The sequence below is a fragment of the Girardinichthys multiradiatus genome, chromosome 20 (assembly GCF_021462225.1).
Source record: "Girardinichthys multiradiatus isolate DD_20200921_A chromosome 20, DD_fGirMul_XY1, whole genome shotgun sequence".
Taxonomy (NCBI): domain Eukaryota; kingdom Metazoa; phylum Chordata; class Actinopteri; order Cyprinodontiformes; family Goodeidae; genus Girardinichthys; species Girardinichthys multiradiatus.
Genome location: NC_061812.1, coordinates 9,175,100 through 9,201,168, shown reverse-complemented (window position 1 = coordinate 9,201,168; position 26,069 = coordinate 9,175,100). Strand labels below are relative to the sequence as shown.

General features: G+C 37.8%; 1 protein-coding gene across 2 annotated transcripts; it reads left to right on the top strand.

Annotated features, from left to right (window-relative positions):
- Positions 1-3,537: 3,537 nt before the first annotated feature.
- LOC124856429 (immunoglobulin-like and fibronectin type III domain-containing protein 1) lies at positions 3,538-26,069 on the top strand. Of its 2 annotated transcripts, none has more exons than XM_047346823.1 (24): positions 3,538-3,588; positions 5,648-5,737; positions 15,036-15,158; positions 15,250-15,389; positions 15,970-16,069; positions 16,510-16,533; positions 16,690-16,744; positions 16,829-17,024; positions 17,203-17,316; positions 17,417-17,579; positions 17,677-17,814; positions 18,110-18,490; positions 18,892-19,016; positions 19,136-19,277; positions 19,381-19,674; positions 19,776-20,072; positions 20,362-20,538; positions 20,654-20,782; positions 20,908-21,216; positions 21,896-21,981; positions 22,086-22,278; positions 24,040-24,336; positions 25,492-25,818; positions 25,899-26,069. In XM_047346823.1, the coding sequence occupies exons 2-24, from the start codon at positions 5,698-5,700 to the stop codon at positions 25,901-25,903; spliced, it is 3,855 nt and encodes a 1,284-aa protein (XP_047202779.1). In that variant the 5' UTR covers positions 3,538-3,588; positions 5,648-5,697; the 3' UTR covers positions 25,904-26,069. The 2 variants fall into 2 exon arrangements, with proteins under 2 accessions (XP_047202779.1, XP_047202778.1); XM_047346822.1 differs by having other exon boundaries at positions 17,677-17,949.

Sequence of the window (26,069 nt, the reverse complement as noted above, 5' to 3'; positions counted from 1 at the left end):
GTACTGACTACGTCTTCGGAAATTACTCTGGATGATCAAGCCTATCTATGCTTTGTGGATTTCATATCCTATCTCCTGTCTTCGTTTGGATTCACATGAAGCTGGCAGTTTCCTGCTCCCGTTGTCTCCTGGACCAAACCGTAAGCGTAACCTCTCCACCCTCCAATGGAAAACACCTGCACACCGAACTCATTCCTATCCGCTCCGAGCTCACACTGAACAGCACCTAAGGAACCTCCTGCAGACTCACACTCGTCTAACCTGGATCCTGAATCTTACTACCCCTGGCGACCTGACCGCAGCTACTTAGTCAGCAGAACTAGCGATCATATTAGTTTATTGTTCTTAGTTTCATTAACTTTTCGATTCCCTGTTCTCACTCGTTCTCTTCCCCTTTTTCCATACAGTTGGAGTTTAGACTATTACATTCCTGATTATCTTCCTTTAAATAAACAACCTTTTATTGATTTTGTTCTTCAGAGTGTTTCTCTGTATGTGGGTCAGATCTATTGCAAAAACAATGACAACAACAGTCATATAAAAACTCCTAGGCTTCAGTTTGTAATCATGTCCTATTTCTGTGCACTTCAGCATTAAACATCTAATGAAAAGGTTACTGTAAATGGTTCATCGTAGGCTGTGGTATCACAGATTTCATCGCCCGGCCATGAGCTTCATCACCACCTGTTCTACGTGTTTTTTTCAACATGACTCCAACTATGGCAGACTTCTTTCTCAACAACATACACGATGTTAACATCCTTCCAGCAATACAGTACAATTTCAAACTCTATAACAATGAAATGAGTTTCTGTAATATTTAATGTTCAAACTGATAAAGTTAATTGGTTTTTTGCAAATATTCGCTTAGTTTGAGTTTGAAGCTTGCACCAAAAAAGGCTGGGACAGGGGCATGTTAACCACTGTGTTGCCTCACCTAATGCTTTGGAGGTAGATTTCTTTCCCATTCTTGCTCAATGTACAACTTCAGTTGCTCAACAATCCCTGTTGTCATATTTTGTGCTTGATAATGAAACAGAGAATACAGGGGGAGACAGGTATTGACTGCTTGCAGGCCAGTCTAGTACCTGCACTCTTTTACTACGAAGCCACACTGTTGTAACACTTGCAGAATGAGACTTGGCATTGTCCTGCTGAAATAAGTGGAGATGTTCTTGAAAAAGACGTTGCTTGAATGGCAGCATACGTTGCTCAAAAACCTGTATGTATCTTTCAGCATTAATGGTGCCTTCACAGATGTGCACGTTCCCCATGCCATGGGCATAGCCTAACACACCCCTAAACCATCACAGATGTTGGCTTTTGAACGTTGCACTGATAACAATTCAGATAGTCCTTTTCCAATTTGGCCCAGAGGACACCAAATTCATGATTTTCAAAAACAACTTTCACTTTGCGTCAGTGCATCTCAGCTCAGACACAGAGAAGCCAGCGGCGTTTCTGGGTGTTGTTGATAATATTGCTTTCGCTTCACATGATAGAATCTTTACTTGTACTTGTAGATGTAGCAACAAATTGTGTTAACAGTTTTCTGAAGTGTTCCTGAGCCCACGTGGTAATATCCGGTTGATGTTGGTTTTTAATGCAGTGCCTCCTGAGGCATCAAAGGTCACAGGCATTCAGTGTTTGTTTTCAGCTTAGCTGTTTATGTGCAGACATTTCCACATATGGACTATAGATGATGAAATCCCCAAATTTCTGGCAACTGTACATTGAGAAACATTGTTCTTAAACTGTTAGACTATTTGTCCCAATTTCATTGTACCTGGGGTTGTATATAGCTAACTAACTGCACAGCAAAATAGGCTATTAAAGGGATAGTTTTCAAAGTGAGGTTTTGTTAAATGTGAAGTGTTCCTACTCAGAGTCTCATATAAAAGTAAAGTGCTATAAAGAACAAAAATATAATATGAGTTTAAGTGGATGTTATTTTATTGATCTTTACACAGCCATACTTTTCTATCAGTTACCAACATTGATTTACATGTTCCATTCTTAGTACATATTTCACACAGGAAAATAATTTTTGGCATACCGCCTCTAGTCTATGAGAGCAACTAATCAGGATTTACACTAAAAGAAGATATCATGAAAGTCATACAATATCTTACCAGAATATCGATGTAAAAATCCTAAACACCAACTCTTCAATATTCCCACTTGCTTTGTGTCTGTCATGCAATTAAAGAAGCATCTGTAAAATGCTTTTATAATTATGTCAGAACATACATGCATCAGCCCTGTTGAAATTTAAAGTAATGCTGAATAAGTGTATCTGACACAGACTTCTAGATATAGCCAAGTCCGAAAAAAGTACATTTTGAAATTTTGAAATTGTTTCCCCAAATGTTTCTTCAAATTTGAAGGTATCCAAGGACATCTATACAATTGCTTTTTTATCTCCTGAGGGAGATACCAATGTTCGAATGACCCTCAGTGCAGAAAAGTCAGAGTTATCTTTAACAAATAATGGAAACAAGGCATCTGAAACCGTTAAATAAATCCTCAAAATAACACTTAAGCCATTTTTTTTATTATTGTTGTAATTGTTGTAATCATTTAATAAAAATTCACTGATATATCTGATAGTTTGAGACTTTCAGATGACCAAATGTCTGCCGGTACTTTATATGAAAACTTACCTCATTTCCTGAACCAGGTCAAGGGTAACATTTCTGTTAATCTGCACAAATGTCATCAAGCTTCCTTGTTAGCTGTGTCACCTTCTTTAACAAGCTTGGGGTTACTTGTTACACTGTCTGAACATGTCATGCACATTTAACCTATGACAATATAAACTGAAAAACACACTCTGAACACAGTGTCCCAAAAATCCTGAACTCAGCGATTAACAATTTTTTTTTACAATGTAACAGCAGGTCCAGTGTGACCCATGAAATACCACAGCCCTGCTGTGAGATTCCAGCTAATGCATATGAAGGATAATTGGAACGTGGATCCACTAATACCAGAAAAGGGATCATTTTACTAAATAAAATGTCTCACGTTAATCTTAATAGACCAATGAAGTCCATACTTGAGTGGTCATATTACGCTTATGATGCTTCCAGTGAAAAACGTTTGGTTGATGATGCTGTACGCTGTGTAGGGAAAAAGTAAAAAAAAAAAAAAAAAAGACATGATGATTTATACATCAGATTCTTAACTGTGTGGTACAGGGATATACGTTACAAATGTAGTGATGATAGTGATGCATTAGAATTTATCATAGTTTTATATTCCTGATACTAATATTGTTAACATTTTTGTTTTATGATCTTAACATAAATGGCAAAATAATGTTGACATGATATGTCTGTCTAATATCAGATTGAATGAACAGTCATAATGTGTGTCCGGTGCCAACTGCAAAGTGATCGCTTTCATAGAGATATCCTTTCACGCTGTGGTAAAATGGGATTTTACCAACTACCCATGTAAGGAGTTATTAAGCATTCCAAACCCTAATCACCAAACAAAAAGGGGAGCCACATCTGTAACATCACCCAGTGAGAGGAGCAGAAGCTAAAACACGTTCAGGTAGGCATAATCGGCTGTGAACGGAAAGTAAGTGTGATTTTCTTTTCATTCACTGGGAAAAGTGTTACGATCACTAATTACTACAGATTACATCAGGAAACTGAAACAATGCTTTAAGTACTTCTTGAATAAAGTGTTACAATTGTCAGGAAACTAGCAGAATTGTTAAAACAGGACATTCAGATTCAGATTAAGGACTATTCCGATTTGATAATTGTTATGTGTGAAGTACCAAAATGTCTTTGTCAGATGAAATACTACATTTGTAATTTGGTAGATTTGGAAAGGTAGATATTATCGACAAATTGAATATAGACATGATGCACTCTTAAACTGTTCATACATTTGCGCTTTTAAAGCAAACATTTGTGAAATAAAGCCTTACATGTTATGAGCAGGTCTTTAAAATGCATAGTTTCAGCTTCCTGAAAACAGCCTTACTTTTGATCAAAGATATTTTTTTTAAATGACAGAGGAATGTGACCTTTACGAATGAGCAGGAGGCTGTGATCATTTTGTCAAACAGAATATGTGACATATCAAAGTCTTAATATACTTTTCCATGGTCACAGATGTTGAAGGACAGATATACCTTTTGAAAAATTATACTGTCTCTTCATATCCCAAAAATTAACACAGAAAAACACTCATGTTGATAATTGTGACACAATTCCAATGTTCTTATTTTGTTTCTTTTAATTAAAAGCCTTCATACTCTGCGTACATTAGAATCATTCAGCCAAGTAAAGAATAAACCCTGCAAAAATATTTTTCTGACTCACTAGTACTTGTGAAATGGTATTTTATTGTTTGTTAAATGCTATTTACAAACCTCAATAATAAAATAAATATATATTTATATATATATATATATTTCTTTTTTTTTTTTTTTTTTTTGCTTCTAAAGATTACCAAGTTTGTAAATATAATAAAAGACAAAACAGATCTGTTCAAATAATTACTCGGTTTCAACTTAAACTTTTGAATATGAAAATAACAACTTTCCTTTTAAAGTAGAATCACAAAATATATCTGAATGCATAAAAAAAAGCCTAAAGTTGTGCCTCCTATTTGTCTGGATGCCGAGACATGCCTTCTCTTTCTATGTTTGGAGCCGAAGCAGTTAAATTGCTGGCAAGGGAGGCACAAGCTGGGATTTCACATTCCTCATTTACAGTTTCCCAGTTTGTCTCCAACTGTCTCCACAAGTCATGCAGCACCCAAGCCCATCGATTGACAAACTGATGTCATAGGGCAACCTGTGACACATGAGAAGTTTAAAGACTGTTTTAACCTTTCCTGTGCATGACTGTTTTTAGGTGTCCCACAACACTAAGCAGTCGTGTGACATTTGCTTTATTTGAAGCTATGAGAAGATAGCTCTTAAAATTGCATAAGAATAATTATATTTGCTGTATAATCTTAGAAATTTGAAATCAAGGCTTACAAATGATCTAAAAAACAACACATCCATTCTGATTAAATTAATATATATTTGATCCTATATGATCTATGTTACAAATAGCAAAATTAGTTAAGCCCCATTGTGCAACCAACGCACAATTTTTGTTCTTGAATTCAGATCACTACTCCATAGCTCCAATACCACAAAATTATTTGTGATGACATATAATTATTATAATAGTAATAACGTTCTTGAACAGTAAAGGAATACAGGTGGTACTTAGCAGTAATGTTTTAAAATGTCTAAGAATTTATTATCAACCTTGTAAAGACAGATTTAAACTTTAATTTTAAACTTTAATATTTAAACTTTAATTTTTTTAACTTTTATGTAGTAGGATACCTTGGATTAAAGTACCATACATATTTTTACCAAACCATTAAGCAAAACTAACAATTAAGTCATCTAAACCTTTCTCAGTCAAATATTTTCATTTCAAATAAACAAATTCTGAAGAAAATGCCTCAAAATATGCAAGAGATAAAGAATTAACAAGAAAAATGGAAACACAAAGAAATGCAGAAAGGATAAAAATATGAATATTTATATACTGTAATAAAACCCAATATCTTGTTGCACTTGCAGTTCAGTTTTTTTCTTATCTCTTCTTCTCTGCTTTAGCCGAAAAGCAGTAACAGCAATAACTCTCAGAATCGACAACAAAAGCTACAATGAGTTCTAAAATTCTCCAAGAGGAACCGAAATCTTCGGGTAAGTTTAATTAATTGTTTTCTTGCTGTTGACATTGTTTTGTATCTTTGTTTGTGTGCGTGTTTTGCTTTCTGAATGAGTTGCTCGGTGGAGCAGTTGTTTGCAATTTTGGCTTTCATTAAGATGGTCCTGGGTTCAAATCAAACTTTTTTACATGAGGTGTACAACCTTTTCCCTATGCATGCATGGGTAACCTCTGGGTACTCTAGCTTCCTCCCACAGTCCATATTAGTCAGTCTCTCTAAATTGCCCTTAGGTATGACTGTATGTGCATGGCTGTTTGTCTCTGTGTTGCTCTGTGTTGCCCTGTGATCAACTGGTAAACTGTCAAGGGCACCCTGCCTATCTTCAGATGGCTGCCTGAGATGGGTAATAGCTACCTCATGACCCTGCAAAGATTAGTAGGTATAACCGATAAATAGATGGAATAATTAAACATTTTAAAACTTCAATAATATATATATGTACACACACACAGATGCACAAAGTCTGTTTCTAATGGTTTGGCCAGAGACAACACCCCAGTGGCCCTGCTGGAGTTCACTTTTTAGGGCTACGGCAGTACTCACCCTGCTCATCCTTGCACAAGGGAGCAGATGCTGGTCCTATTGATGGGTTAAGGGCCTCTGACGGCCATGTCCAGCTCTCCAAGAGTAACTCTCTGTCTCCTGGAATCTCCTTCGTGCTCTTGAGACTCTGCTGGGAGACACAGCAAACCTTTGGGCAAAGACTTGTATTGATGTGCTATTGTGGTGGAGTTGGACAGCCTGTGCAACCCTGTAGGGTCCAGGTATAGCATCAAGCTACCAGACGTGATGCTGATCTTATAGTCAAATGCAAAACTACTGAAAAGCAGTCAAAGAGGAGGGACAAAATGTCTGTGGCCTCTACCTGCAAAACAGGTGGGGTCCTCTTATTGTTGCCCCACACCTGTTGTTAATTTTAATAACACCTGACACTGATTAACATATCCCTCTACTATTTAACTGACCAGATCAATATTCTAGAGGTTTTACATCTCTATTGCAGCATGGCTCCATAATTCCAGGCTCGCCAACCTCCAACCTTGATACTAAAACATTTGCAACATTATGAGACAACAAGCAATGTCCACAGTTGGGACATTTACAAGTTTATATATGGGTTCTGTGATAACCAGATTTTGGGTTTTGAAACATAATTTATTTAATAACAGTGTTCTAAGCATTATACACTACATTATACAAACCAGACCTTTAAGTGTTGCTGGTGTGTCGCTTTTACAAGAATGCTTGTAAAACGACACACCAGCACCAGCCCCTCTAACTCCTCTCTGAAGATGAACCAGAGAACCTTCTTACTCCAAAGATGGAATGGAGGAATTTGAAGATAATCCATCAGTATTAGACTTCTGCCCTGACAATGCAGGCAGTCACAAACTGTACAGTCACAAAGCTCAAAGGGCATGTATGAGCGGAATAAGTGAGGAGTGAGAGTAATTCCCCTGTCCAAACCACGTTGTTGTTCTTTTCCAGCTCATCCCAAATGCCATTTTTATGAGCACATTGAGCTGCACCAGTGACTGTGTATGCATATCAAAGTGGAAAATCAGTTGCTTCACAAGGACATTTGTTTTTAAGCTGATAAGGTGGAACTGATGTGTGAACACAGCTAATGATAAACATGGCCTTCACTCCCATTTTTGCAGAAGTTACTGGCAAAAAATTGAACAGGGGCAAATATGCTTAGAATATGATCTGAACGTAAACCCACAGATGCTCATACTTCAGTAATTGAAGTAATAAACTCAAAAGAAACATTGTTAAAGCAAACTGATCATTCACAAGATGATGTTTTTCATGTATACCAAATAATAAAATATTAAACGAACCACAAGTAAACAAGTGTGCAAAGCATAGGCCACTCCATTATTTCTATTGCAATTCAGAAAAGCTAAACTTATACAAGTTATATTGTTTTTATGTATCTATACAGTATAGGCTGTTATTAGTTCCTTAAAAAGTACCAGCAATATTCACAAAAACAGTAAAATAAAAATATTTACATTTTCATTTCTTTTTCTGCAGATGTAACTGTAAAAAAATGTTTTATGTAGTTGAAATAAAAAGACAAGGTGCAGTAGAAAAGTAGACAAGGTGTAGTAGAAAGAGCAGTATAAAATAGAATAAGAAATGTACCATTTAATTTTCTACTTAAAAAAAACAAAAACTACTTCAAAGTGTCTAAAAGGAAACACAGTCATTCTTAAGGCAAAGGGTGGAATGGTTTATGACAGAAATATCTGCTTGTACAGCCAACACATTTCTTACGTAAGATATTCTCAAGTTTGCCGCCCCCCAAATCCAACAGTTTTTAATGGGAGTAATTGGTATGCAGAAGGAAACGACTGCCTGCTATCAGAACAGACATGGAGTTTGAGAGAATCAATGCTTAAAAAAGAAGGTTACAAGAATCCTCCCTGCATTCACATGATATAAGAACATAAACCATCCCCCCTTGAGAGATGACACACACAATTTGATGAATATTCAATGCATGTCCTAAGGCTGCAGTACAGCAGCTGGGAAAAAAATTATGCCAAATAGATAGTCTAGAAATGAGTCATAGAGGACAAATTGCAATCATAAATTAGCCCTGGACTTTATGGAAGCAAATCGTTACCATATTTCAAATGAAAAAGCATTTTCCGAAATTATTTTTCATTTTAAGAATGTGGCTGCATTGTTTGACTCATAAATTAAATTAGTAATCAATAATCCTATTTGCATTTGCATTCTCTTCTTCAAGACTGCTCATTCCTTCACTAAATTAAAATGAAAATGAAAAAGACATTTGAGATTTATTTTTCAAAATGTACCCCAGCAAATAGATACCAAAATTCAATTTGAAATGTAAAATTTGAAAATGACAACACATTTTACACATTTTTAAGAATGTTGCTGCATTATTTGACCCATAAATAAAATTAGTAATCAATCATCCTATTTGCATTTTCTTCTTCACGACTGTACAAAGTACTGCCCAGAACTCGAAAACGAAAAAGCATTCCGAGTGGCGGGCGCAGCAGAGTGACGTCAGCAGCCGCTCTTCCTCAGCTCCCTGCTGACCGAGCTACCCAGCTTGTTCGTTAGGGGGCGCTGTGCACGTCTGCATTGGCTGTGGCCTGCCACCGAAGCTGCCACCGGAACTGCCGCAGGGTGGCAGGGGATTCCGCGAGGATCCCGGAAGGTGCCAGACCGGCCGTAAAAGCTTGCCAATGCGGTTGCCGCTGTTTTTGTGGAAGCTGATGCTGATTATCAGCAAATGGGATGTCATTGTTGTTATAGCCTGTTACCTTTAAATAATGATTTCATTATTGATTATTATTTAATAAACAGCTTTAGGCCCTAACATAAGGTGATTGTATTTACTTGACATGGAAAATAAATAGCACTATGTGTATGTGTGACGTGTTGAAAGGATGACGAAGGTTTATTGCACAAACAGCCGGTTTATTATAGAGCACGAGCGGCTATTCTGAATTGTCACTCACAGAAAATTATAAATAAATGCTTAAAAACACGCTGGATGTCCCGGGCCATAAGGATGCCACAAGGATGCCACAGCCTGCCACCGGAACAACCAGTTCTGCCTGCCACTGCCACAAATTGAGCTCGGCCCTGCTGCAATTCAATCTCTCGGCACGTTTGCAATGTAATGCAATGCAGACGTGCACAGCGCCCCCTACTGAACCAGATGGGTAGCTCGGTCAGCAGGGAGATGAGGAAGAGCGGCTGCTGACGTCACTCTGCTGCGCCCGCCGCTCGGAATGCTTTTTCACTTTCGAGTTCTGGGCAGTACTTTGCGGGCAGACCGCAAAAACAAAAAAGCAATGTCTGCTTTGTTTTCTTTTTGATTATGGCATAAAATGTGCAGTCGTGAAGAAGAAAATGCAAATAGGATGATTGATTACTAATTTTATTTATGGGTCAAATAATGCAGCAACATTCTTAAAATGAAAAAGCATTTCGGCAAATGCTTTTTCATTTTGAAATTTTACATTTCAAATTTAATTTTGGTATCTATTGCTGGGGTACATTTTGAAAAATATATCTCAAATGTCTTTTTCATTTTAATTAAGTGAAAGAATGAGCAGTCTTGAAGAAGAAAATTAAAATGCAAATAGGATTATTGATTACTAATTTCATTTGAGTCAAACAATGCAGCCACATTCTTAAAATGAAAAGGCATTTCTGCTTTTTCATTTGAAATATGGTAACGATATGCTTCCATAGAACTTAACTCCATATTTAAAAAAAAATTAAACAGTTGCTGAAACTAATTTGGATAATTTCATATAAAATGCACGTTTAGAACATATATTTTTGATTAGCACAAAAGACTCCTAACAAGTTTGCATGTGATTTTTAATCAAAACAAATGTGATACCTTTAAGTGAAAGAGGAGACATAGTTCAGCATTGGTTTGTTGGCAGGTTTGATGTTTCACACAGCAGTGCTGTGTGGTAAGTAGATATTTGACCTATTCACATATATCAGCAGTAAAATTGTACTTAATGTGCAAGCTACATGGTAACAGGAGCAGTTCAGGGTGATGCACTGAAATAGATGGTCTGCTGATGCTTGTGATTTCAGTAGCAGTTGGGTAAAGTTATTGTTGTCTGCTAAGCCATCACACACATTTGAAAACAGACTGGGAAATTCATGACATCTTTTCTTGTCTCACATTAACAACTTTATTTAGGCAACAAAGTCCATCTATCTGTAAATGTTCAGCTGCTTTACAGATAAATAAATTTAAAGTACTGCTAAATGAAAATGTAGCTTAATAAATTAAGGTAATAAACATAATCTGTCAGTCTGTAGCGGCTGTAACCATTTGCAAAGCGAAAGGCAAGAGTGACCCCTGGTGTTATACTGATGTTAAACTGCAGCCAGCACAGTGCCTTTCAATAGTAGTTATATGAATTGAACATCTTTACATTTTATTCAGTAACAACTAGAAATGTCAAAGTATTTTGTTGGGGTTTTATTTGAACACAAAGCCGTTCATAACAGTGACGGCGAAAGAAATTTATATGTAATTTTCATTATTACAAAAAAAAAAGTGTGTTGCCTGGATATTTTTTTTCACCTCTAAATAAAATCTTGTGCAACCAACAGCTTTATGTTGCTTATTCTCCATATAGTATTCTCCAAGTGAGGCTTGGAAAATAATAAATAAGGAAAAATGAGGAGTGGAGAGATTGTTGAATTGTTAAAAGCCAAAAAGGCTTAACACGGATGTTTGCCACAACCTGGGCAGAGGACACAGCAAGAATGTAAAATAAGGTGCTCTGGACAGATGAACCAAATATTGAACTTACTTGCTTATGTGCACAGCACTTTGAGTGGTGGAAAACTACACCCGAACCATACTATGCTCACCATGAAAAATGGATGTGGCAGCATCATGCTTTTCTTTAGCAGCAAAATGGAAGTTGTTCAGAGTTAACGGGAAGATGGATGGAGCTACAGGGCAAACCTGAAAGAAAATATGTTATAGACAAAAAAAGGATTTGAGACTGCAGATGAAGGTTCAACATCCAGCATGTGTGTAAGAATAGCTGAGACCTAAATCTATCTATCGAAATTACTTCACAGTTGCTGTTTTCAGATCTAAGTGCCTCTATTTTACTTTCACTTTAAAATTATTTGCTACTTTGTGTTGATCTCTCACATGAAATCCAATTAAAATATATTGAGGTTGCAAATGAAATGGGAAAAGGGGTACTAATACTTTTGAAAGGCACTGTAAAGCACAAATTAGAAGGCCAAAAAAAAGTTATCATTGTGGTGTTTACTTCACAAATAATGAAATTAATGTAACTGTTTAACTAAATTGATAAAACTGAGTTTTCAGTTTATGGTTAGCTTTTTGAATCTTCAGCCACTGACCTAAACCAACTAACTGATGTGGTGACATCATACATCAGTTTCTGTGAGGACATGTGTGTGCAGACCAAGACCTTCTGCACCTTTGGGAACAACAAGCCATGGTTTACTCCACACCTCAGGAATCTGTGCAGGGATAAAGAAGAAGCTCACAGCAGTGGAGATTGGGCGCGGTACAGGCAGGCCAGGAACAGACTAACAAAGGAGATCAAAGCAGCCATTCACACCTCAAATCATCCCCTCCACATCCCATTCAGGAATAAATTTGACCCGTAAAACAACCAACCCCCTACCTTCAGTTCCTCTGCCTGCACTAAAGATATCCGAGGAAGATGTAAACAGGCTCTTTCAGCGCATGAAAACAAAGAAAGCTGGAGGACCTGATAACGTCTCCCCATCATGCCTGAAAGCCTGTGCAAATCAACTCGCTCCGATCTTCACAAGGATCTTCAACAAGGCACTGGAGAAATGTGAGGTCCCCTCCTGCCTCAAACGATCCACCATCATCCCGGTTCCCAAGAAACCCACCATATGACTACAGGCCTGTAGCCCTGACATCTGTGGTCATAAAATCCTTTGAGCGGCTGGTGCTGAAGCACCTGAAAGACATCACAAGCCCCCTGCTGGACCCTCTGCAATTTGCTTACCGAGCAAACAGGTCGGCAGATGATGCTGTTAACTTAGGTCTAAACTTCATCCTGCAACACCTCGACCACCCAGGGACGTACGCCAGGATCCTGTTTGTAGACTTCAGCTCGGCCTTCAACACCATCATACCAGACATCCTCCACCAGAAGATCACACAGCTCAACGTCCCAGCCTCCACCTGTTAGTGGATCAACAGCTTCCTGACGGACCGACAGCAGCAGGTGAGACTGGGGAGCATCTTCTCCCGATCCAGATCAATAGGTACTGGTGCCCCCCAGGGGTGTGTTCTATCCCCACTCCTCTTCTCCCTATACACAAATGACTGCACCTCATCGGACCCGTCCGTGAAACTCCTTAAGTTTGCAGATGACACCACTGTCATTGGACTGATCCAGGACGGTGATGAGTCTGCATACAGACCTCAGGTGGATCGGCTGGTACACTGGTGCGGTCAGAACTACCTTGAACTGAACCCACTCAAGACTGCGGAAATGGTGGTGGACTTTCGGAGAACACCACCCCCATACACCCCCCTGACCATCCTCAACAACACTGTATCGGCCGTGGACCACTTCAGGTTCTTAGGAACCACCATCTCTGAGGACCTGAGATGGTCTTCACACATAGACACTGTTCGAAAGAAGGCCCAGCAGAGACTGTACTTCCTGAGGCAACTCAAGAAGTTCAACCTTCCACAGGAGCTGCTGGTTATCTTCTACACTGCCATCATTCAGTCTGTCTTGTCTTCATCCATCTCAGTGTGGTTTGGCTCATCCACAAAACAGGACAGGTCCAGACTGCAACGAATAATCAGGAATGCAGAGAGAATAATTAGGGCTGACCTTCCCTCCATCCAGGACTTACAGGGGTTGGACAATGAAACTGAAACACATAAAACCACGGCTGCCCAAATCACGGCAGAATTAAATGTGCACCTCAACTCTCCTGTTTCCACCAGAACTGTCCGTCGGGAGCTCCACAGGGTCAATATACATGGCCGGGCTGCGATAGCCAAACCTTTGGTCACTCATGCCGATGCCAAACGTCAGTTTCAATGGTGCAAGGAGCACAAATCTTGGGCTGTGGACAATGTGAAACATGTATTGTTCTCTGATGAGTCCACCTTTACTGTTTTCCCCACATCCGGGAGAGTGACGGTGTGGAGAAGCCCTAAAGAAGCGTACAAACCAGACTGTTGCATGCCCAGAGTGAAGCATAGGGGTGGATCAGTGATGGTTTGGGCTGCCGTATCATGGCATTCCCTTGGCCCAATACTTGTGCTAGATGGGAGCCTCACTGCCAAGGACTACCGAAACATTCTTGAGGACCATGTGCATCCAATGGTTCAAACATTGTATCCTGAAGGCAGTGCCGTGTATCAGGATGACAATGCACCAATACACACAGCAAGACTGGTGGAAGATTGGTTTGATGAACATGAAAGTGAAGTTGAACATCTCCCATGGCCTGCACAGTCACCAGATCTGAATATTATTGAGCCACTTTGGGGTGTTTTGGAGGAGCGAGTCAGGAAACGTTTTCCTCCACCAGTATCAAGTAGTGACCTGGCCACTATCCTGCAAGAAGAATGGCTTAAAATCCCTCTGACCACTGTGCAGGACTTGTATATGTCATTCCCAAGACGAATTAACGCTGTATTGGCCGCAAAAGGAGGCCCTACACCATACTAATAAATTATTGTGGTCTAAAACCAGGTGTTTCAGATTCATTGCCCAACCCCTGTATACAGGTCTAGGGTCAGGAAAAGAGCTGCTAAAATATCTGCAGACCCCACACACCCTGCACATAAGCTGTTCAGAGCTTTACCTTCAGGCCGCTGCTACAGAGCACTGTTCACTAAAACCAGCCGCCACAGAGACAGTTTCTTCCCCCAGGCTGTTTCTCTGATGAACATTCAATAAAGTACAAAACAACAGCATACAGATGTTGCAAATGCACCTTTTTGTTATATATGTGAATATTGTACATTGTAAATTTGTATATTCTGTAATGCAAAAACAGAACAAAAGAGCAAAGTGTACCGGAGTCAAATTCCTTGTTTGTATGTACGAACTTGGCAATAAAGCTGATTCTGATTCTGAAATGTGGAAAAAAATATCTCGTAGTTAAATGTGTATATGTTAAGTTAATTTTAAATACAATCCTTTGTTTTCCTTCAGAAAGTTTTTGTTTTACACATAACTTACTTAACCCAGGCTGCACGGTGGGGCAGTTGGTACCACTGTTGCCTTGCAGCAAGAAGGTCCTGGGTTCGACTTCCAGCCAGGGTGTTTCTGCATGGAGTATGCATGTTCTCCCCGTCGATGCATGGGTTCTCACTGGGTACTCCGGCTTCCTCTCACTGTCCAAAAACATGGCTGTTAGGTAAATTGGTCTCTCTAAATTGCCCTTTGGTGTGAATCAGTGTGTGTGTGGTTGTTGTTCTGTATGTCTCTGTGTTGTCCTGCGATGGACTGGTGTACCCTCCCTCTAGCACGTAGACTGCTGGAGATAGGTACCAGCTCTCCCGAGACCTACTATGGAATAAGCGGTATAGAAGATGAATGAATGAATGAATATATTACCCAGATTTAAGTACATTGCTTACTTCGCTCAGGAATGTTTTAAATATATCTGGTCTATGATTTTGCTCCCAGTCAAATGTACAACAATGCTTCTGCCATGTTAAACTCGTGTTTTTTTTTAAATCCCAACAGTGGCTGTCAAAAAGAGGTCCAGAGTCCCTGGGGTTATGATCACTCAGTTTGTAGAGCAACTTCCTGCAGGAAAATCTACACCAGACTTTGCCCGAAAACCAATGACTACAACTGTTCAAGAAGGTAAAGTAATATATTAAAACAACAAAATTATCAAATGCAACTATTTACAATGCTCCTATTTTACATCAGTCATTGTTTGAACCTTTTTCAGGTAAAAAGGCTTTTTTTAAAGCTATGGTGAGTGGAGAGCCACCACCAACTGTTTCATGGGGTCGCAACAAAGGTGAAATGGATGACCCAGAAAAGTACAGCACCAGATATGATGAAAGAGCTCAAGAACATGTGCTGGAGGTAAGAAAAAAAGGAAGTGAAAAATGTCTATGTCAGCTTTTGTCAGTATCTCATAAAATCCTGTATGTGGGGTGAGATATTTGCTAAGACCCTTTGCCATTCAGCTGTCAGTTAGCATTTAGTAAAGCAATGAAAAGCAATACACAAAAAATTCAGAACATCTAATTTTCTACACACACTTATTTCTGCATGATGTGAAGTAAAATCTGGGAAAAGTTAAATAAAGAATGACTACAATTGTCTACCTGTCACTAGAGAGGAGATTTGCTTGCAAATTTGAATCCAACCTTGGAGGAAAACACAAAGAAACACAGAATGAAAACACAATATTGTTTTATTAAATTAGCAATGACCTGAAAACGCAAATATATGACATAAACAGAAAATGTGATAATGCATAACATGTTACCTTAAAACCTACAGATTTACTTTTAAATTCAGTGCTTAAAAAGCCCACTTAAAAAGACACTGCCTCAATGCATAAAACAGCACTATAACACTGGGTTACTTTTTGGAAAAAACAAAATGTGTTTTTTTGCACCCAAACTGAAATTTTCATATGGTGACGTTGCTTTATCAGATACTCAATGTTAAACATGACCAAGTGGACAGTTACAAGTGCTTCGCAACCAATGAGTATGGACAAGCAGTCTGTGCTGTTACGCTGAATGTTATTGACGGTAGGATTTCATATTTTTATATCTTAATTAGGGCTGCACCGATTGCGGTTTTCTAGACGGTCAACGATCTTTAGAAAGCCTAACCTTCTGATTACAATTTTGGTCGGTGCCGCTTTTCTTTATAATTGACACTGTCAGGTGGCATAAGGTCACCACACACCTTCAATGTTCCAATCTTATGTTGTCAACAGTTGTGAACTGTGCATGTGCAGACGTGACCTAGTGGGCAGGTCTATCAGTCAGCCCCAAACCTAGATTGGAATCACATGCAAGTATCGGCTGATCACCGACCACCCAAAATGAAGGAAATCGGGGCTGATCGATAGGTCAGCGGATCAATCGGTGTACCCCTAATCTTAATAGCAAATTATTTTACTTCACCGCAGCTATTATGTAACTTATGTAATTTTGGGTTTTTGGTATTTTGTGTTTCTTTACAGCCTTTAAGAAGAAAACGCAAAATGGTATGAAATGTAAATACAAATAAGATGTATTTTTTGTTTGTCAAGGATTACTTTTTACTTTCTGATCTTAATATTATATTTAAACTGGTAAAAATCAGTCTTACAGTGATTTAAATAAAAATAATTATTATGTCATAACTTTCTTTTGCTTTTTAGCAAATGTGCCAAATGGGCAGGCGGCACAAGATTTCAGATCAATGCTTAAGAAAACGTAAGCTCAACTTTAGTTCAGTAATATTTAACTATTTAAAACTATAAAAGCTAAAGGATGATATTAATGTTTATCTCTTTTTAGAAATGTAGTCACCAGAAAAAAACAACTCCCTCAACAAAAAGAGGGAGAAATTGATCCTAAACTCTTGGAACTGCTTTTGAGTGCACCAAAGAAAGACTATGAAAGAATCTGTTTGGAGTTTGGCTTTACTGACTTCCGTTGGTTACTAAAGAAACTCAAACAGATGAAAAAGGAGAGGGAAGATGAGCAATCAAAGGTACCGACTGATATTTTTAATACCTGTACAAATATTGGTTTTAGATTTTTATTTCCTTTACATAAAGATTAGCCATGAAACTAAATTAGCCCATTGCATCTTACCAGGCATACAGGCAATTCTAATAGTAAAAACTCCACAGTTACATTAAAATGTGATTTAAATCTGTCCATTGTAGGTTGTAGAAAACCTGGAGAATGTGAAACAAATAGAAGTAAACCCAACTGGAAGAGCTGAATTTAGCTTCGACATGAAACTACGAGATCCTAACAGTGCGATTAATTTATACAAGGTGAATTAATACAGTTGTCTTATTTGAGCCTAAAAACAGCATCTGAATAAACAAATGATCTTTAAAGAACAAAATAATATATATTTTTTTTTTTGACCAGGATGGGACGATGATTCCATATGATGATGACAAAAACTCAAAGCACAGCCTTCAGAAAACTGGGATAAACTATCTTTTCAGCATCAAAGACCCTCAACGAGAGGATGCTGGATTTTATCAGGTGGATGTTGAAGAGACCAATGTTCTTACAACTGACTTTAGAGGTAAACCCTAATTGCTCCACTTACAATAAAATTAATATAGTCGTGTTGGAAGTTGATTAAGGATATGTAAAGCATCAGACCTTTTCACCTTTCCTAGTACCTGATGTGGAGTTTGTAGCAAAAATCAAGGATACAAAAGTCATTCAAAATGAGGATGCCATCTTCCAGTGTGTTTTGTCAACACCACTCAACAAAATTGCTTGGTCAAAGGAGGATGCATTACTGGAACATGGTGGTAAATATGAGATCACCATCTCAGAAGACAAACTTACTCACACACTGAGAGTAAAAGATTGCCAAATGGCAGATAAGGGAGCATATTATGTCATTGCTGGCATTACCTCCAGCAGTGCCTCACTTGCAGTCCAAGGTATTGGGTATTGTCCATTTTAAATATAAATACCGCTATACTGCTATATTATTACATGCTAATCTAATCTTCTGTCTAGAGGATCTGCAAAAAATGTTTGATATTTAATATTTGATGATTTCTTTTTCCTCATCTTGCATGTGTGCTAACTGTCATTCAGCTGATTCAAGTGCTAGTATGGGAACCAAAGCCAGTCATATGTCTAAACTGGTGTCAGAAGAGCAGAAGTTTCTAAAGAAAAGCACTGACATGGACACACCGAAACAAACAGAGACTGAAAATGAAAAAAAAGCAGCAGATAGATCAGACAAAGTTGCACAGGAAAACATAGAAGATGGCAAAGAAGGAACAGATGGAGAAGATGGGAGAGATGGTAAAGGCATTGGTGATGGAACAGGCAAAAGAAATGAAGAAGACAAGTGTGATGAAGATGACAAATATAAAAACTTGGATGAAGAAGATAAAAGCACAACAGATGATGCCAGTGATAAGAAAAAGAAGCCATCCAGAGCTGCTCTTTTGGTTCCAGACTCTGACTTAGGTAAAACTTTGTGAAGGCTGGTTAATTAATTAAATGTATGGGTTAATGTTAGAAATGTGTTGCTAGTTGCAAATAATCTGAAACTGAATAATAATAAACAATTTTAGCTGTTACCTAAAAGCAATTAGGATGTGTATATAAACATTTAATAGGTTTAGAGTGCTTACATTATTTCAATTCCAGAAGCCAATAGTATAATTATTAGATTACATGATGTATTTACAGTTTCAAACCCATCAGTCAAATTTGCAACAAAATTAATTACCTCTCTGCAACGATGAGCATAAATATTTAGATCTGAAAACTTTAAGATGGTGAATAAGGAATCTCCATATGATGTTAAAACAGCATAACTTGTCTACAGCTATTTTATGTTTGTTTTACATTTTCTCAAAATGCAGATCGAGGAGTTCAGTTTGTTAGAGGACTGTCAGATATAAATGCCAAAGTTGGTGAACGAGCAGAACTGTCCTGCAAACTAAACAGTGAAACCTCTGAAGGACGTTGGTATAAAAATGGAAAGCTGGTGAGTAAACAACAGAACTGTATAGTATAGCTAGTATGAAATATTTGGATTGTACTGACAAAAACATATTTTGAAAAACAGTTTTGTATCAAGTATCTTGGTCTATTTTTTCTGATAAGCTGACACAGGAGGATGGTGTAAAGATAATCAAAGATGGAGCCTGTCACACATTGATAATTGAATGCTGTGAAAAAGATGACACTGCTGTGTACTGCTTTGAGGCTGAAGGACGCAAATCAGAGGCAACACTGAATGTTAAAGGTCAGAATAATAATAGGAGCTATTGGAAATGGTCGGAAATATTGACAAATATTTTAAAAGGCAACTTCATCATGCAAAGTTTTTTTTTCCATTTATACTACAGACCCACCACAGGTTGACCCTGATGCTTTAGGCGAATTTACAAATCCAGTCATTGTTAGGGTAGGCGAGAATGCCAAATGGAAGCTGCCGTTCTCAGGTGGAGCACCAATGAACATACAGTGGTACAAGAATGATGACGAGCTTCTGCCTGCTGTCAATGTGAAAATTGATACCTCAGATACTGAGAGCCAGCTGCGTCTTATCAGGTGTCAGAGGAAAGATACTGGAGAAGTCAAAATCAAAATAAAGAATGAGTTTGGCATTATAGAAGCAGTGTCAAGGCTTATCGTACTTGGTACGTTTATGGTGACAAAATGATGCTTCAGTTTTGTTGTGAGAATAGATCAATGCTTTTTGTTCTTGGCAAACTATAACCTCTATTCATTTTGCCAACAGACAAACCAACACCTCCACAAGGCCCTGTGGAGATAATAGAAGGTGCCGTTACTTCTGTCGAATTCAAATGGAAACCACCAAAAGACAACGGCGGATGCCCTGTTACGAAATATATCATAGAACGGCAACAAGTTGGGCGAAATAAGTGGTCAAATCTGGGAGAGATCCCTGGTAGCCCCAGCTACAAAGACACTGATGTGGACCCTGGCAGAAGATACTGCTACCGGATAAGAGCCAAGAACGCTGAGGGAATCAGTGATTACCTACAGACAGGGGACATACCAGCTGGTGTATTACGTAAATCTTTAAACAGAGCCTAATTTCTTTGTGTTGCCAAAAGTGCTTATAATTACCGGTATATAATTTAAGACTCTAGATATCGAATCAGAACAAGGCACATGTGAAATAATCTTTAAAGATTGCAAATGGGCTTACATTAGGCAAAAGCTGGTTACAGTAAAATACTAAATATGCACTGCATTGAGATGATTAATGTGCATTTTTTCTTTTATACTTAAACCCAGACTTCCACAAAACAATAAATTAAACAAACAAAGAAATGAATAATCTACAATTTTTGCTACAGGTTATCCTGGACCACCAGCAACACCCAAAGTAGTGAGTGCCTTCAAAGATTGCATCAACCTGTCATGGTGTCCACCCTGTGACACTGGGGGAACCAAAATATTGGGGTACAATTTGGAGAAGAAAAAGACAGGCACAAATTACTGGAGCCTTGTAAACCAAAAAGGGCAGATTACAGGTATGAAGAAACCTACAAAAGTTTACAGTGTGATAGTTTTTAGCAGTGTTAAACATCTGCCAACTCAAATAAAGACAGTGGGTGATATAATAGATATGTTATCCTTCCTTCTCAGATACAAAGTATGCTGTCAAAGATGTATTTGAGGGTGCTGCATATCAATTTAGAGTGTCTGCCATCAACCTATCTGGTGCTGGAGAACCCAGTTTTCCATCTGAGGCAATTATTGCAAGAGATCCCAAGAGTAAGTCAGTCACACACATTGCTCCTGAAGTTTTTTTACACACAGAAAAAAAAAAAAAAAACATAACTTAAAAGAAAATTGTATTATATTGTTGCTTGGTGTACATCCCTTTGGTGTGCTTTCAGAACCTCCAGGGAAAGTGACAGACCTTAAATTAACATCTTCCAGCTACACTACATTTTCACTAGCTTGGACTAAACCAAAGGAAGTGAAAGGTGTAGAAGATGAAGCCCAGGGCTACTATGTGGAAATCAGACCAATTGAGAGCCTTGAATGGACCCGCTGTAATGCCACTCCAATTAGCTTAACTTCCTACACTGTGCTGGGCCTCAAGGCAATGGCTGCATACTGGGTGAGAGTAATTGCCACAAATTATGGAGGGGATGGAGAACCTCAAGGCTTTGATAATTACATCATCGCCATGCCACCTCCTGGTAAGACATGTTAAAAGTTTGTCAACACTGCAAGATTTTCTTTAAATCAGGCACATTTTTACCAAAAAATATATTTTCTACCCACAAAAATGTATATTTTCTTTGAAATTGCTTAAAAATTTTATTTTAATTTTTTTATTGTATATAATTTTGCACTAAGTACATACAACAAATCACTTTTCTGGTGCAGTTTTGGAGTTACAAAGTTGGAATAGTATAATTAATGACAGAAAAAGTCCAAAAGAATAAAAAGATCACAGCCAAAAAGAAACAAACACAAAAACTGCAAATCAATAGTTCTACCCAACATAGTATTTTACAACTATTAAAGTCATTTGCATTTTAATGACACAGACTGTGAGCAGATTTGTGCTAAGGCTTCTGATTTTTATAAATTCAGTCATGCTACCATGTGGTTAAGTTACCAACAGGCCCAAGTCACAGAAAGCACAGCAGAGCAACAACATGTGTGAAAGCTGTTGACCCACAGGACAGTAAATAAACGCCTGGTAATGGATGTAATAAATTAATGTCTGTCCTAGTCTCTGTACATGTTTCATACACATTATTTCTCCCTATTATACAGCCATGTGAATACTAAATAAACAATTTAGCAATATTAACTATAGTCTAATCTATAGGAAAGTAAGCAACTTATATTTGTAAATCTAACATACAGTAAGGCCAAGGTTTAAGGACCGCAACATCAAGACCTTGATGGTGGTGAAATCTGGAAACACTGTTCGACTCAACATCAATTTTGAGGTATAAAATATGTTACCATACCTTTGCTCATATAGGGTCATGTGAAAATGTGCCTTGTCTAATATTTCTTTTTTTTTTTATTCTTTTGTTTGCATCATCTACAGGCTTCCCCGATGCCTGACATTTCTTGGATAAAAGATGGAATTCCTTTACTCAAACATGTGACTATAACCAACACAGATAGAGGATCTCAGTTGTTAATTCCCACATCTGAGAGGTCAGATAGTGGCATCTACACGATCACTGTGAAAAACATTGTTGGCAAGGAAAGCTTCAGTTTTGAAATCAGAGTAACAGGTAAAATCTCAGCATTTATAAAAATTAATTATTATTATTATTTGGACAGCATTCTTTTGGCATAGTACATCCAAAAATACAGAGAAATGCTTTAAAAGAAATCAGTTATAAGCCACAATTTTGTGGGAAATTTGGAGTTTTAATGTTGTGACTGATAACTGTGCCAAAGTTAAATCTGTTTTATAAAGTTGCAACTATATATATATTTTTATATACATATATATATATATATATAGTCAGTCAGTCATTTTCTACCCCTTATTCCGTAGTGGGTCACAGGGAAGCTGGTGCCTATATCCAGCAGTCTATGGGCAAGAGGCAGGGTACACCCTGGACAGGTTGCAGTCCATCACAGGGCAACACACAAACAACCATGCACACAGTCATTCATACACCTAAGGGCAATTTAGAGTGACCAATTAACCCAACAGGCATGTTTTTGGACTGTGGGAGGAAGCCGGAGTACCCGGTGAGAACCCACGCATGCACGGGGAGAACATGCAAACTCCATGCAGGAATTGAACCCAGGACCTTCTTGCTGCAAGGCAACAGTGGTACCAACTATGCAGCTACATACAATACATAACATACAATACATACAATACATACAATACATACATACATACATACATACACTTAAAAGGTGGTGTTTTAGCGGTAATTATCAAACCTTTCAAATTAAATAATTAAACATTGGTTAGACACTACACCTGCATAAAATATTGTCTCACAGTAACCAAGTCAAAGACGGGCCATGATGTCATCAAATATGGTGAAAAATGCACAGCCACAGCCAGGGAACAAAATCGCTGTTTTATGTCAAGTTAATTTCAAATCTATGTGTCATCAGACATCTTCCACAACAGTTACTTAATATCTGTATCAAAAATGAAACACTGTTTGCTGGCAAAAGGTGTTTAAAGATGGACTTAGCAGGAAAAATGGACATTTAGTTAGGGCAAGGAATGGGCCAGTATGAGATTCCCTTCCAGTAAAAATACTGGGGTTTCATAGCATACAATCTAAGTACATTAAAACAATACAAAAAAACTGAATTATTCCATCTGCTGCTAGAGTAATATAGCATTTATTATTACAGGTATAACATGTTATCTATAAGATATATTTATTGTTGTTTTGATTTTAATGTGTAGACTTCGGCAAAATTATAGTGTAAACATCCACTAAATTTAGTAGTAGTTTTTCGTGCCAAATATTGAACCTTTTATTTCCATTAGTTTTTTTATAGTTACACAATCATGATGGAGGCTATGTAGCAGGGTAGCCATCATGGTTCACAGGCATGTGTAGCTTCTTAACAGCCGTTTTAAAACAATGCAACCTTAATAAAAGGGATGGGTGATGCTCCTTTAATTTTCAAACTATGACTGTCTTGAAATCCCAAATATTTCCAAACAGTCCAGTTTCTCTTTCTTGTTAACTACTTTTCTTTAGCTAGCTGACTCGTAATGTGCAGCAACAGGTGGGGTTTGTTACTCTATGCCCTATACAGTCGGAGAAACTTCAGTCACTCCAGTATTTTCTCATGCATTACCTCACCACATTTTAAACCACAGGAAATGTTTGACAAAAAAGTGTGATAAACTTTTCAAAACCTGTTTGCCTTAATACTGTACACCATCCTAGGCTCAGTTAAGACTAGAACATTTTGGCCTATGCAGTTTCGATATATTCTTTTCAAAACCTCAAGAGCGGCATTCATCTACATTTTTGTATTTCTGCACCCTAATCTTCTTTTAGATGATCCCAAGCCTCCAGGTCCCATAGAGTTGGAACAGAACATTCCAGGAACGGTGACCCTCTGTTGGACTCCCTCTCCAGATGAAAAAAGAGATGACAGACTACACTACATGGTATCCAAAAGGGACTCCTTCAAACGCACTTGGAGGACAGTAGCTGACAACCTTTTTAACAACAAGTTCACAGTTGTCAACGTTATGCCTGGACGGGAGTACTACTTCAGAGTGTTTGCGAAAAACGACATTGGCCTGTCGCCACCATCTGAGCCCCCAGTGTTTTCTTTAAAAAAGGAAAAAGGTTTGCGTCAATTTTCACTTGTCCCTTTTGAGGAAACAAACACTCAGCATCCATCCAACATTAATTACTGAAACTATAAATGTTATTTCATTGGAAGAAATACACATACATATTTAATTTAAATACTGGAATGTATCATTTAGTAAGGACAAACTGATGGTGGTCAGAGGGACCGGTTGCGCCGATTGTATGGCAGCCCCACTTCTGTTAGTCTATCCTAGGGCAGCCGTGGCTACAATGTAGCCTACCACTGTTATTATGGTATTGTGTGTATGAAGGAGTCGATGATTGGTTGTAGTGTAAAGCACTAGTATGAATCACTTCAAAGACCTAAAGCTGTATCAAACAGTGTCTGTTATAAAGACAGAATCTGTTGATCGCTCTAGCCACATTTGGATGTGATCTTTCTTTTGTGCATCCACAAAACATAATTTGTCTGGGACAAATGTGCCCTGGTATACAATGATGTTACAATCATGTTTTGTTTTGTTTTTTTTCTGGTCTGGTTCAGTTTCCTTTGACCAAAGCCAGAAAGGGTCCAAATATTTAGGTTTATATATGGGGTTTCATTACAATTCCATACTCACATGTTAATACATAAATACATAACCTTCCAAGAAGAAGGCATTGATAGTGAAGTGTCCATCTTATAAGAAAACTATTTATATGATGATTTGTTGAGTGAGGAAATCTGTATGTTGGATAAGAGCAGTAGCTTGAATACATAATGGTCTGGCATCCTACTTAGAAATATGAAAGTGCTTTGTGGTTTTTAATCATAATCTACTTCTTAAACTAATTAACAGTCACACAAACACAGGCTATACTCATTCTATTGTATGCTTCGTATTTAGTAATAGAAGGAAATACCGCATGTTGTGTCATAATTTAAATGATCGTCAGTGCTATTTTTTTTAAAAGCATGTATCTATATCTTTATATGGCTCTTTGTTATTTCTAAGCTCAATTTCGTTTTCATAATGTATTTGCTTTATAAGCAAAACAATATCTAAAACAAACGAATTACAGTCAAAAAGATAGCAGTGAGTAAAAATATATATGGGGTCCCTGACTCATTTCAGTGTTAACAATATATCATGTTATCTGACAATCATTGTCCTGTTTGATGATAAGCTTAATGAATTTCTGTTTCAGAAAAGTTCAAAGTTGACATGCCACAGATCAAAGCTCTGGATTTTAAGTCACCTCCATCATTCATTATTCCCCTAAAGAGACGCACAGCTCCAGATGGGTATGAATGCTACATGAGCTGTGCAGTAAAAGGTGATCCAGCCCCATATGTGACATGGTACCACAACAACATCAGCCTCAACACAAACACAAACTACCATATAACAAACGTATGTGGAGTCTGCTCCTTGCTCATACTACGGGTAGGACCCAAAGACAGCGGGGAATACAAAGTTGTCATTGAGAACAAACTGGGGAACGCAGAGTCTTCTATGACACTAAATGTTAGAGGTAAGCTATTAAAAACTTTTTTTAAATTCATAAAATTAATAATTTGATAGACTGAAGATATAAATGTGTTTTATTTGCAGAATAAAGCGGATCAGTAACGTCAAGAATCAGCCTGAACCATGAGATTCCTCACTGCGCTTTAAATCACTGATTGAACCTTGTATGAACTTTAAACTACTACACTTCTCAATAATGGGAGTCCACCAGTATTTATCAAAGATGTAAAATCGTAATAAAAAATTCCTAAGTGA

Excerpts from the sequence above, each read along its gene's own strand:
- LOC124856429 (XM_047346822.1), top strand. The coding sequence starts at position 5,698 with ATGAGTTCTAAAATTCTCCAAGAGGAACCGAAATCTTCGG. Across the intron at positions 16,745-16,828 it reads AGATCAATGCTTAAGAAAAC|AAATGTAGTCACCAGAAAAA; the intron begins GTAAGCTCAACT and ends ATCTCTTTTTAG. Across the intron at positions 22,279-24,039 it reads TTTTGAAATCAGAGTAACAG|ATGATCCCAAGCCTCCAGGT; the intron begins GTAAAATCTCAG and ends ATCTTCTTTTAG.